Source organism: Neolamprologus multifasciatus, chromosome 3, assembly GCF_963576455.1.
Source record: "Neolamprologus multifasciatus chromosome 3, fNeoMul1.2, whole genome shotgun sequence".
NCBI classification, from domain to species: Eukaryota; Metazoa; Chordata; class Actinopteri; order Cichliformes; family Cichlidae; genus Neolamprologus; species Neolamprologus multifasciatus.
This window is the reverse complement of record NC_140441.1, coordinates 18,731,036-18,748,685: the sequence shown is the minus strand read 5'-3', so window position 1 is coordinate 18,748,685 and position 17,650 is coordinate 18,731,036. Positions and strand designations below refer to the sequence as shown.

General features: G+C 42.9%; 2 protein-coding genes across 5 annotated transcripts in view; both read right to left on the bottom strand.

Moving 5' to 3' along the window:
• Nucleotides 1-11,432, bottom strand: part of rgs12a (regulator of G protein signaling 12a) — a 44,262-nt gene extending 32,830 nt beyond the window's left edge. Inside the window, exons 1-3 of one of the 3 annotated variants that reach the window (XM_085140353.1) lie at nt 11,387-11,432; nt 8,580-10,431; nt 6,434-6,526 (exon numbers count right to left, since the gene is read on the bottom strand). In XM_085140353.1, the coding sequence (XP_084996479.1) occupies nt 6,434-6,526; nt 8,580-10,367 (1,881 nt within the window). In that variant the 5' untranslated portion in view covers nt 10,368-10,431; nt 11,387-11,432. The other 2 variants (XM_085140336.1, XM_085140347.1) reach the window with 2 other exon arrangements.
• Nucleotides 11,433-11,507: 75 nt separating this feature from the next.
• msantd1 (Myb/SANT-like DNA-binding domain containing 1) lies at nt 11,508-16,624 on the bottom strand. 2 transcript variants are annotated; one of them, XM_085140428.1, is made up of 4 exons: nt 15,955-16,624; nt 15,552-15,845; nt 13,879-13,883; nt 11,508-13,530 (listed from the first exon to the last, which is right to left on the bottom strand). In XM_085140428.1, exons 1-4 carry the CDS (start codon nt 16,206-16,208, stop codon nt 13,217-13,219), a joined length of 867 nt encoding a protein of 288 aa, XP_084996554.1. In that variant the 5' UTR covers nt 16,209-16,624; the 3' UTR covers nt 11,508-13,216. The 2 variants fall into 2 exon arrangements, with proteins under 2 accessions (XP_084996554.1, XP_084996547.1); XM_085140421.1 differs by lacking the exon at nt 13,879-13,883 and having other exon boundaries at nt 11,508-13,508; nt 15,955-16,604.
• Nucleotides 16,625-17,650: the final 1,026 nt, after the last annotated feature.

Genomic DNA, 17,650 nt, shown 5'->3' with positions numbered 1-17,650 from the left:
ATACACATTTTAAAAAGGAAAACAATGAGAAAGGGTACAGTAAGTCAACTTTACTACACAATATGAGAATGATCTAGCACTACATAATTTGGCTAACCTTTTCTTGGAAACATCCTAACACATGTAGGTTGCAAACTGAGTAATAAGTGGTATTTTACACAGCCAAAAATAACAAGATCAGGCAATAACCAGGCTTTGAAAATACCACGTTTGATGTTGACCAGAGAAAGATGATGCTAAAAAAAATGTTTAAGAGGTAAAGTCAGTGTTTAGGCTTCACCAGTGGGCCATGTTTATGACTCCCACAGTGTAATATTGACAAGACCTTGGCCTGGTTCTGCATCATCTTGTGCCAACACAAGGCCAAAAAGATGCCAAAAATATTAACTTTCCAAGCCTGTCTGCAGCCTTGCTCAACATCTCATAGGGGAAGTAAACATGCCCCGGCATTATCTGAGCTTCATGCGAGAGGTAAAAAGCTGAACACAACGAGCAGTCCACTGTACACCAGACATGTTTCAACTGTTACCAAGGAGGTTAAAAAACGTCTGGCAGCTCTTGAGTCGTTCCTCATTGAATAACCTCCACACCCTTGGCAGTAGGTTCCTTTTCAGTGAAGCAGATAAGTATAATAATAGTAATAGTGAGAGAGGTAAACAGAGAGAGGGGAATGTATGAGCTTCAGAGCATTCTGATTCACGCATACAAAATCGACAGGCATTGATGAAGGGCTGTGTGGTTAACTAAAAAAACATTTTTTTTTTAACTCCCATAATCTCAAATGTCGCTAAGTGATGTCATAATGTTGGTGTGACAACAGCCAAGAGTGGAGCAGCAGTACGCCTGCATTCAGAGATGGTGAGGCAGCGGGTATTTTCCGTGGTTACAGTTGGGTCAAACAGCAAAGTCAGCAACCGCAGCCACATCTGTTCAGCTGGTTAAAGGCCGCTGCATATTCCAACGCCGAGCAGCTGGACAGCAAAATAACTTTTATTGTGTTAATGCACCATTTTTGTTTGCTGGCTTTTTGTGTGTGTGTGTGTGTGTGTGTGTGTGTGTGTGTGTGTGTGTGTAGCCTAAGGACAAATATCGTGAGCACAGCTGTCCACCGACTCTAACAGAGCTGGCCATGTGATGTCAGAGACATAAAAGTGTGTCGTGTTCTCCTTACACTACTGCTAATTCACAGGAAGATTCGATACCTGCTCATCTTCACAAGTCCCAACATCCGCATTAAAAAATAATAACCAAAAAAATAGGGCACAAATTTACATAATGAAGTATGGCATCTATGACTAAATCACTAGTCACTAAAGCTTAGTTTCATGTATGATTCCACATTACCAAAGAAAGTAGTTGTGAAATGTGTTAGGAAAGATATGTTATAGAGATAGCTGGTGAATCAGACGCGAAGACATGCCTGCACAAAGCAAATAAGGGAAAGGCAAAACCACAGGCAACCATTTCAAGTTCAGACTAAACTGTGGCTGTTAGATGACTCCCTCAGAATAAAAAGCTACAGAGAATTCACTGCCGATTTAATACCATCCGACAGCGACGACGCCGGATCTCAACGTCGCTTCAGCTCAATCGAACTTCTCCCGGTGCTGCCGACTCGCTGCGGAAAGGGTCATTTCTCGGGGCAAGTGCAACAGAGCGCGCTTCATTGAAAAGGCCCCATGCAGTTTACAATAACAAGCCTCCGGGTCACTTAACAAAACTCTTTCAGTACGACATCTAATTTAAAGTCGTCGTGCATCCTGATCTAGACGCAATGCCACATTTTCCTGCATACAGCAGTGTAGTGTGTGTCACACAGCACATGGGAGTCTCAGCTGGCACTGGTCAAAACATTCCTCTGACAGACCACACAAGCTAACCACTGTATGCTGCTCAGAAAGCTACAACAGGAGCTACAAAGAGCCCAAAGAAGAAGTAACAGTGTGGCAGCCAAGATATCCCTAGTGTGAAAGATGAAGGTGCCATCACCAAATGGGCAAAAATAACACGCGTGGCAGGATTTTTGTGACTTACGGAGTTGAGCGTTAAAGTTTGCTCCATGTATGGCGCTGTGTGCTTTGCCCGTCTTCAGCGCTGCTCCACACGCCTGGTGTGTGTAAGAGAGTCCATCCGCTGGATCTCGCGCGGTGCGTGTGCGAGTCTGTGTTTGCAGTGCAGAGAGGCAGAGCTGAGCGAGGGAGGAGAGAGCGTGCAGAGGAGCCGAAAATCCTGACAGCCACTGAGAGTTCAAAAGCTCCCCCTCTCTTCCTCTGCTGCCGGTTCCTCTCTCTTTTCTATCTCTCTCTCTCTCTCTCTATCAATATCCATCCCCTCGTTTTCTCTCTCCCTCCCTCTCTCGCTCTCTTTGCTGTGAATTCCTCCTCATTCCTTCTCTATTTACCTCCCTCTCCGTCTATGTGTCTTCATGCCCTGTCTGGGTTTCTGCTACGCCCACAGAATACATCTCTTACCCACAATCATGTAAACAAGAGCCGCTAATGTTTCCACACCTAAAAGGAAAGGAGAGGGAGAAACTTCAGGCACGGAGCAAAGAGGCAACAAATTTCCCCAGCAAATTTACCCGAATCAAACGGCGCACATTAACCATTAACGGCTCGCAGGAACAGATGTTCTCAAATGCCGCAACACCTCCGAACATAGTCAGATTGAGCACAGTCGCAGCAGCCAGCTAATGGTGTCATCTTTGCAAAGTTGAACACACTGTCGCCTGCTGAGCGTGGAGGGTGCAAAGCATCTGTTTGCAGCTGAGTGTGTGATGAGTGAGACACAGGCTTACAGCACCGGAGCAGTGGGATGTAGGGGCTGTGTGTGGGTGCGTTTTTTTTTTGTTTTGTTTTTTTTTTGGGGGGGGGGGTGCAGTGGGGCTCTGAATGAGAAATAATACAAGGATGTACAAAACAGGACGCTCTTCAGCACGAAGAAAAGCTTAGCATCGGAGTAGTCCCTAAGGGAAAAGCAGCAGGGGCAAAAAAATGAATTACCACATACACAAGCACAGGGTTATATAGCAGTTTCTTCTTCTGGTGAAGAAGGAAGCCAAACACTGAAAAGCAACAATACTGCTACTACTATGTCAGAGCCGTGTGAGGAAAGATTCCAGAAGTATGCTCATTTCTGGCCACTGTGCCACCCACAGTTTCAGATTGTTATGGACACACCTACAAAAGAACGCATACAGAAGTTATCCATGAGGGGGAACTCGTAACACAGTGTCCTTGTGAGTCCAGATGCACTGAATGAGGGCTTATCGTGTGTTTTCTGAAAAGGCTTGCTATGAGAACAGTCCTTCACAACTATACACAAGTATGTGATAGGATAGAAAATCCTGCAGAAACCAAACACTTGGACAGGAGTTTCTCCCTGTATAAACCTGGACATCACATTTTGGGTTATTTAGACCAAAATACTCAATTTTGCTCTACAAGGGCCTGTTATCCACTTATGAGGACATTATACTGCTACTGTTCTATCAAGATTTTAAATGAATATCCTCATATGTGGCTCTAATTTTTCATAAAAACAAAAATAAGGCAAAAAAAATCTGGTAATTCTTTGTTTTTACATTCATCGGGCCCCAATATGCCCAAATATCAAAGAGAAATTAAAAATGCATGCCGTAGAAGAGCTCGGATCTTAGGAGGTTAAAGAGTATTCTGAGGTGAAGAGTTTACTACAGTGCATCAGCTTGCTGTGTCTGAAGGGGATCACAACCTTCAAAGTAGGGGGGGAAACAAGTCCTTAAATTTCACTTCATTCTTCAAAGATTCCCATGCTAAAAATCATTTCTGGAACAGGTCATTCTCCAAATCTGGTGCTGAAGAGGCATCACCCAATTCTGCATATGTGTAAGTCTATAAGAACCAACAGAGTTGCTTATAGAAAACCTGAGATCTGGCCATGACTGCAAGACGTAAGCTTGTGAAATTAAAATCCAGAGCAGAGCCCGAGGTGCACACTGAAAAGTCTCTGAAAATCATAAATTCCCTAAACTCTTGTTATTTGGAATGTATAGCAGTACCGTGACTTAAAACTGCAGATTAAAAACAGATTTTATCACTGAAAATTTGAATTTGGGATTTTTGGAAATCACACACACCACATCCTACTGACTAAAGAGTAGTGATATCATACGGCTCGATCTGTGGAAGTGCATTAGCACATGTGACATGGGTAAAATACACATTTGTGAAGGCACCATTAATGCTGAACAACATATGCAGCTATATATCATCATATAGACATCTTATTAAAGGAGGACCTATGCAAACCGCATTCTGCAAGTAGAAGCACAGCTCTGTAAAACAGAGTCTGGGTCTTAAACTGCCACGTGCTGAAAACATTTGGCACATTATGAAACAAAGACAAACAAACCTGTTATGAAGCTCAGCTCTAATTTAAGCAAGGATGAGCAATATTTTGCTTTAAGCTACAGGCGTTAATGTCGTCAGTTGGAAATACTCACACTGATGTTAAAGAATCGTTAAACGGGCCCCTGTCCATTTTGTTTTGTATTGTTGCATAGCACAAAAAATGAGCCCTATATTTTAAAACAAGCAAAGTTACATTTTTTCATTTCATTGTATTCCATTTTTCTGTCATTTTATAGTGTCCCTACATAGATTATATATAAAACATGGACACAGCCACCATAAGATTACCCGTTAATTAGTAAAATCTCATTGTGATACTCACAACTCATTATTTTCACTGTGGCACTGTTGGTGTTTTGAAACCAGGAGTAATGGGCACGATGTAGATGCGAGTGCAAAACTGAGGAAAACTAACTACTTGAGACTGAAAAGCTGTTTGTCAATGAGCCTTTCTGACTCTTAATTTACAAAATGAAACCTTGTTTTATTTGAAATCTCCTGAAACTAGCATTTAAGCAAATAGGCCCGCTGTCTGTTTTGAATGCAAGTTTAAAAGCTCTTTTACAATGGCTTCATTTTTCAGACAATGAAGCTATAGTTATCTTTTAGATAGCATGTAATTACTAACAGAAGTCATGTCTGTAGACAATCAACACTTAGTATCAAAACATATGCTGTATTTAACTGAGCCAACTGAGACTAGCCTAAGCCTGCCTCTCTTTGTTTATGCCACTGCAGGTCCCTCCAGCATAGAGATGATAAACAAAGATATCAAAGATCTACAAAACAATGTAACAGATCAAACTAACGCTGAGAGACAAGGGGAAGGGATTAGATAATTTCACAGACTGCTTCAAGCATGAGAACTCCTACCTTTCTATTCAGCCAATGTCATTTTGTACAAGCAGAGTATATGACAGCTCAAAACATCCCCTTTTAAATTTAACAGCAGGCAGGAATAGACACCTCATAACAGCACTAGAGAAGAGATGTCTTAGTTGCTAGGGGTGATGGCATACTCAGAGGCAATTTTACTCTTGATTGATGCAAAGTAATTAGCTATTTCTGGTAAGTTATAAAAAGTAAACAATGAAACACACCGTTAGACCCACGCACGGTGAGGAAATCTTTGCACACGAGCCAACAAGAAGTTACGAAACAAAATAAAAATACACTTTTTAATTTTTTCGATTTTTTTTTTTTTTTTACTGGTAAAAGTTTGTAACCTCGCTTAAAAACAAAAGCTACTCAGATTCGTACATGTGAACATACAGTGAGGATTAGGAGACGAAGTGGAAGGTGGGGTATTATAACCTACAGCTGATTAAGAAAGTAGCTTAACAGTAAAGAAGGAAGACATCTTGCGGTAAACATTTTATTATTATTATTAACAGCACTCTTTAGTGTGTGCTGAGACATTCCTGAGGAGCAGATTTGTGGTGTGATGTTTTGAGTGCAATGTGGATCCTGCCCAGTGCAAGTGTGTTCCTATGTGGACCCACAATACAGTCTGCCACTTTCTGGATCATTTTTGCAACTGTTTGTGTGCATTCGGAGCAATTACAAGACATAAGAGCACGTGTGTGTGTAGTTTTGTGAATATGAATATGAATCAGAATCAGTGTGCCTAAGTAATACGTGCATGCAGAGACCCACTGCAGAAAGAGGGTTCCTCAGAAACATTAATATGAGAAAATGTGAGCATGATATTCCATCGTGCAGCAGCGCTCATTAGTGACACCGAACAAACAGGAACATGCCTCTAGCTTACACAAAGACCACTTTGTGAGCCACCCCTTGCAAACACAGAGTTCAAGGCAACGAAAATGTGAGGTTAAAAAAAAGAAGAGAAAAAAAAAAAGCTGAAGTGTAAAAGAGAGGGGGTATGGTTCAAACATCCACATTAATGAGGTAATTTTTGTACATACAGGCCAACCAGAATGGGAAGGACAGAAGACCATCAGAGCATTATAATGAAAAAACACTTTCCATGTTTCAAATTCATAGCATAAGCATAGGGTGAGGAAGGAAAAAGAACTTACGTCAAGGTCATCCAGCGATCGCGCCAGGCTGAGACGTTTGGCAGAACGACGTTTAGACGCACGAATAGCGCCTATACCCCAAAACCTGGAACCCTGAAGGCAAGAGTATCTAAATCACCATTACTGATTTAACTTTTGAACACAAGACACTGTCTCTCCTAGAAAATCAAGTTACCAAACTACAACTTAGTAACTGTTAAACTACTGTCACTGACATCTATTTATCTACAGAAATTTTTTGCTTATTTAACTGTAAAACACCACATTTGCTATGACTGTCGGAGATAATGTCATAATTTTCCGAGAACTGAAGTGTTTGTGATACATTTTTGCCCGGAGAGTCAAAGATAATGGAGTTACTCGCGGATAAGAGAAAATGAAAATGTAACAGTATAAGCAAAGTGAGAATTGAATTTGAGATGAGTTTGTTCAAACACATCTTTCTGGGAATCTAAAATTATCCGCGAGATGTGACAGATTTCTCTCCTGGTGCTTCTACATTCAGATATAATTGCACACTAATGTCACAGTCTCTCGGACTGCAGATGGAAACACAATCGCTAATATCTTAAAGATACTGCATTCTAACAAGCCACCGCATACTCTTGTGACTGGAGAGGTTTTGTGTCTAATGCTTGCAGATAATTACTGCTGCATGACATGGGCTCTACCCTGTAATTTGTCTGGCTTCCTGTTCAAGATAGTCTTCTTTTCTGATCTAATGCAAGCTGCTGGGAAAAGATGCAATCAAGCTCTGACTTGGAAACACAGGGGAATGCTTCTCTTAAAGAAATAAACTTAAATAAAAACTTCAAAAAATATATCACATGAGATCATTCTGTAGCCAAACTTAATCTAAAGCCCGCTGCATGTGTCCCTAATTACAAAGTTATTTACAAACACAAGCTCGCCTACATGCTGACTAATTCGAGTCTGTTGCTTAGTGAAAAAGCCGACTTCAGAGATACTTTAGACGCGTAATTGTGGTCCTTGGAGCTCATGGATACACAGGGACATCTTGTGGACAAAGAGGAAACCAACAGTAAAAAAAAAAAAACAAAACTCTTTATAGAGTTGCACATTAACTTTCAGCAGGTGTTTTCTGAGCTCAATTGACACACTGCACCAACTGAGCGTTGAGCAGTGGTGTTTTATTTCATGTTAGGTGCCACCAAAAACAGACTTACTAACACCCCCTTGATGTCGGGAAACTCAATTCTTTCTGAGCATTTAATACTTCCAGAGCCACTATAAGCACAGAAGCAGACGCTCTTGCCTCAAGAGCGTCTGCTTCTGAGGCTCTTGCCTCACGGTGACAGGAATAATAAACTTTACATTTTAGCAAAGAAACCTGCACAGCACTTAAGTAAAAGCATTTAGTTCAACAAGAATACAAAAAAAAAGTTTTAAAGAGTTTCTGAAAGACAGGACACCTCATGTTTGTTGCTGATCACATAAAATGTCTCTGTCAGGACACCTATAAAGATCCTATAAACATCACCGGGTACTTCAAGAGGACATATTAAGGACATATTAAGGACCTACTACAGGGACGTCATTTCTGACTTGCATTCTAGCTTGGTAGAGCTTTGCATGACTCACACCTCAAAATAATCCTTATTAATTTGATGATGGGCCTTGGTGCAGTTGCTCAGTTCATTCTCAGTCTGAAATAAACTATTTTACATCCTCCCCTTTAAAACTACTTTCTTGGATTGGCTGCAGCATACAAAGAGCAGGTAGTTGGGCTGCTGTGTGCCATTTTTCATTTGAGCATCTGCAATTTTAAAAGTACATACGCGATAAAAAACAGGGGGGGGGAAAGCATATAATGGCCCCCTCACACGTGAAATTAAAAGAATATTTTCTAACATTTTTGCCATTTTTTGTAAATAACTATCAAGAAATTTTAACCTTTTGGGTTCAAAAACATGATAAATATATGATTTTTCATATTTGACTCTTGTGGAAGTTAAATGCCTGAAACCTGTATTTTAGATCACAGGTCATTTATACATACTCATAAACCTCATTAACTACTTCAATGGCAGGATAAGAAATGTTTATTTTTCAATTCTTTAGATTGCAGCTTTAAAGTAATAAAAAAGAAAGAAAGAAAGAAAACAAGAAAGAGTGTCTTACTTACATTTCTAGTGCTGCCATCCTTTTGCTGCTTCTGTCTCTGTTCTACAAACTTTCTGGTCCATTCCTCCCTGGGAGGCAGCATCATGACTTCAGCTGACTGGTATCTTTCCGAGGGTATCTGGCTCATTGGAGGTGGCAGGTTATTGGTGCTGGCACTAAGACTATTGTGTGAGGGCCAGTTGTTGTTGGATGTTTCACATGGTGCCGGATCACTACTCAGGACTTTTGGCCACTTTGGCTTTGAGAACCACCGTTGGCTCCCCCTGAGAGGATCTCCAGAGAAGTTTGTTTTTTTATCCAAACGCATAAGAGGTGGTGGGGGCTTGAACTGGAACTGTAGTCTGGGTGGGGGTCCTCCATAAAAGCTAACTAAAGAATCTGGGCCAGGTAATGACTCTGAAAGGGAATCTGTGCTGGTAGTGTTCTCTGGATTACGTTTTTGGCCATTCTTGGAGAGGGTTATTGGGGTGAGGCCCTCAGCCGGAGGATAATCCCATGGACAGCTGGGGAGGTGGGCCCCAGGATGGTTTTGGATCACCGAAGGGAAATCCCTGTCCGCTCTCTCCTCAGGGGGAGAAACATTTCCAATACCACTGTCCCCATTGCTGCTGGCACTGCCACGTTTGGCAGTGCTGACGTTCTCCTTGGCATGCTCCTGGGCTTCTGCGTCCAGTTTCACTCTTAGTCTTTCCACAGCCTCCCCCATGTCGCTGTAAAGTACTGTTACAAAGTTAAGAACATCCGGGGGAGTCTGTGGGAATTCCAGGCAGCCCGAGGCATCTGGATCTGGAGTGCAGTTGAAACCAAAACGGCCAGCAATCCCAGTGTGATCCTTGTGATTTCCCAGATCTGGGTCAATGAAAAAAACATGGCAGGAGGCACGCAGAGGACTATCCTCTGGCACACGGCCATTAATAATATGCCCTGTGGTGACCAGGCAAAAAAAACGTGGGTCTTCAGTACACACAGCCCCCAAGACCAGGTTCTCAGCAGGGAAAGCTGCCAAAACAGCTCCAGCGTCGTCACAAAGACGAATGCAATCAAACATGATCTTCATCATCACCAGGGTATGGGTGTCCTGCTCAGTGCCCAGCTGTCGGATTCTCTCCAGAATGGCCTTTGAACAGTCCTCTGATTCACTAGTGTTCAAAATCAGCTCTGTGGAGCTCAGGTAGCCAACCACCAAAGTCATGTTCAAAACACCCCAGTCTGGATTGGCTTCGTCTGTAATAACAGAGTCTGCATCCCCAGACGTGGAAGTCTCCTCCCTTGGCTGCTCAGCTAAAGCACTCCACTGCTGTGACCACTGTGACATATCCGGCTCTGAAACCGGCCTCTGTTTGGCGGCAACCGAACAACTCGCGTTAAAGGAGGAGTTGCTTGAGTCATCTGAGACGGTGCGAAAAACACTTGCCTTTTGGAAAACGCCACTTTTCTGAGCAAACCCAAATTTCACATCATTAAGGATTGGGTTTCCCAACACTCGGCTTTCAGCCTGCACCACCAAGCACAGGGGTCCTTTGCAGCTGCCAATCAGCTGCACCACAGCCTCATGAGAAGCAGTAGACACGTCACTTCCATTGATGACCATGATGCAATCTCCTTGTCTGAGCCCCACCAAGTATGCCGGGCTTCCTTCCAGGATGCCGCTCAACATGCACGGCCTCTGTCCTGAAATAGTAAAGCCATATCCAGCCCGACCACGGATGACCTCCACGCTCTTGAACTCACCGGATGCATTCATATCCAGACGCCTCCTCGCGCCCTCAGGCTGTCCCTGTATCCTCATCTTTGTTGCCGCGTGTGGGAACTGAAACACTTGCCCGTTGCCAACACTATTGTGTTGTTGTCATCTTATGGTAACACAAAGCAAAACACAAGGACAAAAAGTAAAGAAGACGACATGTTTTTCCACCACATCAAATTGTTCAAAGACTTAATAAATTACAACTCATGCATTAAAATGTCAAAAAATACTTGCCAATAAACGACAGCTCTAGAGTTCTTTGTGAAAACTAATGAGAAGTTCTACAGCACATTTTATTAATTACATTAAATGGTTATTTTATTGATGAATACTGCTAATAAATAATGTAAAGACCATATACTGAAAACAGAATAACATCGTTTTTTTTAAAGTAGTGTTAGAAAAAGCAGGGTGTTTTTCTAGCTCTATCTTTGCTCTCACCTAGTCAACAAATTAATTTAATTTAATCAGTTTCATTTAATAACCAAGTAACGCAACCCACATCGGTCCACATCAATCTTATTTCTGCAATTATCTGTCTGAGCTAAAACAGAGGCACCTTTTATGTGCAAACACGGCTCGCATATTACTCCCAGTCACCCCTCCACCCACTCCCCAAAACACACCGCCAGCTGGCTCCCTGCTCACCACCACTTTAATGAAGGACTCTGGTGTCGGTAAGCCACAGTTTTTAAATGTGTGCTTAAGTCACCGCCCAAGTCATTTTATGAGGGGAAAAAACCGAAACAAAAATAGCGAAAGCTAGCTCCTGCTTGACTTTTTTCAGAGTTTTGGCAACTTTAAGGCGACAAACAATGTTAACGTAGCTCGAAACTTTGACAACAATTAAGGCCTTATCGAGAAAAAAATTTAACAGTACCTGCTTTTAAAGTTGTGCCAGAAAAAAAAAAGCCCACGGGTTTTACGTTTACGTTAACACGAGTCTACCACGTTTACATTTTCCGCTTCACGCGTCCATTTTTTTCTCTATTCTCTCCCTGCAGTGATTCGGTACTCCATATGGCAGAGCTCGAGGGCACCACCTCCATCCATTCACTCACCACGGAAATCACAAAGCGTCTTTCACTGTAACCATGACAGCGTAACGTCTCCGGAACATGTGACTCCTCCCACTGGCCAATCAGCATCGCCTTTGCGTTCAATATTCAAACAGTGGGAGTGACGCTATTGGCTGACAATGATGGCAGTTGACAAGCTTCATTTTTCCCTTAAGTAAAGTAAAGTATGTATATAATTTTTTTATTTATATATGATATTTTTAATAAATAACTCTGCTCAGTTCACAGAAAGTTCTCTGGAGACTCACCCCTGATTTATGTCTAAAAGGAGGAATATAATGAAAGTTAAAAGGCACTGCCCATGCAATGGTGATAAGTTGATCACTTAAAAACCAAAAAGTAAAAATAAAAAAGGTCTTATCCATATGACTCTGCGGTTACTGCAGTATGTCTCATCCACTTTGCCTCTGGTTAACTCCTTCCCCTCCACTCGACTGCGGCTCTTTACGGCGGATGGTGTGTAAACACTAACTCTGGTCAAAGGGCTGCAACGGTTGCCTCACCCCTGGCCTTACTACTTATGTGCGGTGTAGCTTACTCATTTGCAAGAAGCTGACAGCCGTTTTGACAAACCACTATATGACAACAGGATTAGAAGTCTAATGCAATGACGTTGCACTTTATGATTTATTTATTACGGCTGTGAGCAATGAGCATACTATCCAAACACAGGCCACACAGTTCAGTGTGTTATAAGGAAACAAACGATGTTGCTTTCTCATTTTCATGAAGGAGTGACTTCCTTTGAGCTGGTGTAATGTGTGATGGAACTAGCCTAATCCCCCCTATTTCTCCAAATCCTCTTAAAATGGGCTGAAAGGCAAAGACCTTAATATTTCAGCTAACGTCAGCCTCCACCCTCTGTGTATTTTGCATCCCAATAATTGTACTGTAGAGTCACAGAGATGGGGGATGTTAGAGTGAAAGACAGCAGCAGGTTATCTTTGCATAGTTGTCAGTTCTCAAGAAACAAATCTGCGGGTTTCTGCCTTGAATGAAAGCTTCCATATATATCAAATCCTAAAACTAAATGCTGTAAAAATGCTATTATATGACTTTTATTAGCCACTATCAGTGTCTTTGTTATGATACAAATAGAAGAATCTGTCTGACTTGTCAGAGTCTTATTATGACTAATGACCCATATTCCTAGAAATTTTTATGTGGATGTCAGTATAACACTATAAATATCAAGGTTGCCAATCACTCTGTCACATTCTCACGCAAAAGAAAGTCAGGAACGTTTCATTAAAGCTACTATTTTGCACAAAAAGACATAGTCAAGGTTTCTTTTTCTGAGAAATCTCAAGCAGCTTGTGTTGCCATTTGCTGGCAGCTCTTTACCAAATGACTGCAGCAACAGTGGGGATTACCGCCTAAATTCCTGGTTCATGGTTGCTACAAATTGCCCTATTTTGACATCAGACTTCCCATGTAACATGTAATTATCCTGGCAAAGAAAAAAAATGATGGCTGTTGTTCCCACAGTGATTTTTATTAGGGTACTTGGCAAATTATCAAGAAATCTTATACAACTGTTCCTAAAATGAAAATGTACAGTGGAGCCTGACTTAATGTTGATGCTAAAGTGCTAACAAATGCAATAACATGTTTATCTTCTACAAATGATGCTCCTCCAGAAATGGTAAAAGCCTGTATTCGTGCCTGTCTCTACCATTTCTACACAGAGCTTTACTCACAATAGGATAAACCTGGAATGCCAAAATAAAATACATCATTTTTTTTGTATTCAACAAGGGTATAGGTGAGGCAACGCCCCCCAATAAAAAACAAAACAAAACAAAAAACACTTTATGGTTTTCCTGGATCCTTCACCCCGCTCTGACCCCATGTGGCTGATGCAGTGGCGGGAAGCTGGATCATCTTCTCCAGGAGGTTCATCATGCGCTCCTGCAGCTGCAGGCACTGGACCTGGAGGAGGTTCTGTTGGTGCACGGCTCGACGCACCTCCCTGCACATCTCCTCCATGGCCCGGCTCGACCTCTTCTGTTGCTGCAGCATAGCCTGCAAGACTCGCAGTTTCTTCCGCTTCAAGGACAGGTGCTTGCTGGCCTTCCTCTTCCTGGCCAAGATAGGATGTGAGCTGGGGGAGCAGAGAGGGGAACCTTTCAGAGCAGGCAGTGCCTGGTAAGAAGAGATCACACTGGGTTCACATTTTCACAGGTTAGTTCCACGACCTCCAACATAACATTGGTGTGTGTGCATCGGCTCCTCGCGCCAAAGGCAGAAATCATAGAAGTAAACCATTGCAAGTGTTTTACAACCAGCTACTCTGGACGGCATTTAAAGGGAGTGAAACATGGCTTATTACTGGTAGCTACAATCTACAGATTTTTCTGACAATTAAGACAGACAATTGAGAGGCACAGTTTTAACAAGAAGACAGCCCTGAGGACACATCAGCTGGATGCATGTTTCTGATTTTGCCTAACCAGTACAGGCAGATTGTGGGCTGCAGCTTTCTGGAGAAGCAGCATGATTAGGGATGGGTATTGATAAGATTTTCACGATTCCGATTCCATTTTGATTCTGTTTAACGATTAGATCCTTTATCGATTCTCTTATCGATTCTTTTTAAAAAGGAGAACACTGAGGTCGAATAGCTTAGAACTTTGTTTTATATCGTCTCTTTGAACAAGATTGAAATTTAGGAGTAACATGGCCTTACAAACCCAACAGTGAGATCTTAAGAGATTCACAGCCTGCGGCTCTTCAATGGGGTGTCACAGGGTCCCCAGGAAAAAAAATTGTAAATGTAAAATAATAAAATAAATATTCTTCTGTAGCAATAACAAAGTATAACATAAATTATTCTGTAGAAATTACACAAGAATATCCAGTAATGTCCCTGCCTACAATTAAACACATTCACTTACTGAAAATCGGGGGCATCTGCTGTGGCAAATAGGTTCAAGCCTTTGACCACAAACTTAGTCACTGCGCTGTGACATTCGTCTATCCTGGCCTGAAAGGAGACGCTACCGGTAGACTGCAGCGAGAACTGCCAGCATCTGAGCCAGCCAGACTCTGTCTGTCTCTCTCTCTCATCACCTAAATGCACAGTAATGGCAGGTTTTGTAATAAGGCAGATCGCGCTAACATAATATGCACTGTTAGTTGATTATTTACCTGCCGCATTAACGGGAGAGGACGCGCAAACGTTACCGCTGCTGCTGGGTTGAGATTCACGAATCCGGAGCGGAATTAAAAACACGACATTCATTTAAGGTTATCGCGTGTTTTGTGAGCAAATGCTTTTGCATATTCGTAGTGTTTCCTCCCTTAAATGAAATATCTACTTTTCAAGTATTGCAAGTTGCCCTGTTGTCATCCATTCTCGTAAAGTATAATCAAACTTTTGAGCGTTTGAGCCACCATGTTTCCTGCCAGGTAAATGACGCTCCGCAACGTGGTGACGTCATTCGGGGCGACTGGAATCGATATGGAAATCGTTGTCAAAACTGGCAAACAATTCCGAGGAATTGAAACAGTAGGAACCGGTTCTCAGCAAGAACCGGTTTTCGATGCCCATCCCTAAGCATAAGTGAGCGTTTGCTGTGGTTTGCCACAGGAAATTAATGGCAACAACAATAATGACAAGAAAACACATCCAGATTGAATTTTGAACTTTTTGACTCGTTTTTCAGCCCATCAAAAGTTTATTTGAGGGCTAAGGCTTGGTTTTAGGGTTAAAGAATTAGGGTGAATTTAAGACTTTAGCACTTAGCTATTATGGCTAAAGTCACCAAGTCTGGAGTGGATCAGAGGAACAGACAGACCTACACAGATTATTAGTAAGTAAGTAATACTTTACAGAAACTAACAAAACTGTTAAAACGCAGAGAGAAAAAAGCAATCGTGTATATAATTTTACCATTCAAGGTTTAAATAAAGCATAACAACAAGTAACCCAGCTGACGAAAGGTAGTCACTTTCAGTTATAGCTGGCAAGCTGAAAACTGCATAAAACTGTATATCTGGTGGGTTGCTTCTCTGAAACAATAGCATACAAAGGTCAGTTCATCTATTATTATCTTTATGAGTGTTTCAAAAGTGCACATATTCACTATGACACACGAGTGTGTCACGAGACACACATGAGTGTGTCTCCTCTATTTCCTGTTACCTGGAGCCCTGTGTGTGCTCACTATCAGAGCTCAGCGAGTCCAGCTCTTGTTTGATCTCCATCTCGTCCGAGGAGCCTGTGTACTCTGGCAGGAATCCCATCAGCCCCTCCTCTGACTGTGGCACCAGGTTGTCTGTCGACTGGGAGGAAGTGGAGGGACCCGCTGCAGAGGCCTGAAACTCCAAAGAGTTCACCCTGCCATTCTCCAGCGGCTTGGAGAGGATCTTCTCTATGGCCTTGTAGTACGGCCAATCTGGCGCCTCGCTGCCTTCGCCAACTGTAGCTTTCAGTCGCCTGTTAAAGCAGAGAAAATGTAAAACAAAAAAAAATTGGGGGGTGGGGGGGGATGGGTTGGTCATGCAGCAGCTGGAGCCATGACTTTGGACCGGGGTTTTGCACTTGCCTGTACTGAAAAGACATATTGGTGATTTTCATCTTGATCTCTTCCTTGAAGCGCTGCTCTCCTGTCAGCTGAAAGAACCTCTGGGACATCTTCTCGTAAACCTTAGCGTTCCTCTTGCTCATTTTCAGCTCGTTGTGGTGTTCCTCCCACACGTACAGGAGGGCTTTCATTTCGCCATCGGTCCAGTTCGGGGCCCGTCTGTGTTTCTCACTGTGGCCTGGCATCAGGTAGCTGAAACCATCCTCTGATGCCATTTTTTTTAAAAAATTTTAAACAACTCTCTTGACCTGTGCTGGTTCTGTTTGCAGAGCTTTAGAGGTTGGTTTTGAAAGCCTTTTACTGTGCTAAAGAGCCGTGTTGAGTCTCCAGTAATGGAGGAATAGAAGCAGGAAGGCACACACACACCACCACCCTGCCTGTGCCTTTCCCCCTAGTCTAGCTGAAAGAGGACTCAAAATGGGGCCTAAGGCAGGAGAGGAATCCGGTTAAAAGCTTTTAGTGGTGCGTGATGTCACCGTGACATCAAGTTGCCCTGGCAACGGTGAGGGAGGCCCTTTATTTTCCCTCCCCTCGCCTCTAACCACTCCCATCTGCTCTCTCTCCCCTCCATTCTGCTTCACTGGAAGCACAAAAGCTTTTAGTTGAAAGGCAGCAGTGTGAGCGCACAAGACTGCTGATGGTTTTGAAATATGAGCCTCCGGGGAGGGGAGGAGGGGTGGGAGGGGGGGAAAAGCACTGAGAGGGAGGAGGAGGAGGAGTGGAGACCATGGGTATGTGTTTCCCTGGCAACAAGGCAGTGGATTTGGTAGTCAGCCAGCACTCTGCTCCATTTAAAAGCTTTTAATAATACACAAGTCATTTTGAGATGAGGAGAGGGAGGATTTGCTTTATCTGGCAGGATGCGGGAAAAAAGAGAGCAGAAACACTCGCAGCCTGTAATTCAGACCTGAGAAAGCAAGCCCAGGCATCGCACCGCAAAGCTGTGAAGCACTTTTTTTTTAGGTGGGGATAACAAAAGGGAGACATCAGACAAAACGGCAACGTGTAGTGATCAACTGCAGGCAACCGTCGAAGCAACACAACATGCTGTCTCCTGTAAACAGCTTTCTTTTCATAGTCATGGTCAGCAGACAATGGACCCCTGCAGAAAGGGTTTCGCTGACCATTTGGGGACTCCCTCCCCCCACCCCCATTCCAGTTTCTGCAAAGGGCGGCTCTCCCCTGCCCCTGTGCGCATTAACCAGTTTATGTGCATATTTCTTTCCTTTCCGTTCCCTCTACCTCCCCTTGTCTCATGTTTCTCTCAGTAGCATTTACGCACTGAAGCCCCACCGTCGTTCACACACAGACAGCGAGTTGGCAGCAATTGAGCCACTGCTTTGTCTCCCACATTTTTATTTTTATTTCTTTTACTTTTGCCACCTTAAAACTGGCAATGCAGCAATAACCATCATGTATTCTCACTTTAGGTGCATTAGTGCCATTAGCTGCATTGCGTCCATCTTAACTCAGTTGCAGGCTGATTAGATCTTTAACCCATCTGCTCCCCACTAACCTGACAGGCGGGCGCTGCATGTTCATACCGCTAATTGGCAGCTTTGCGTGATCCATCACATCTGTCACTTAAGATAAATCTCTGCCGTTGCAGAAATGGAAACGCAAACGAAAGTTGACGTGAAAGGTTCTCGGAGTGCTT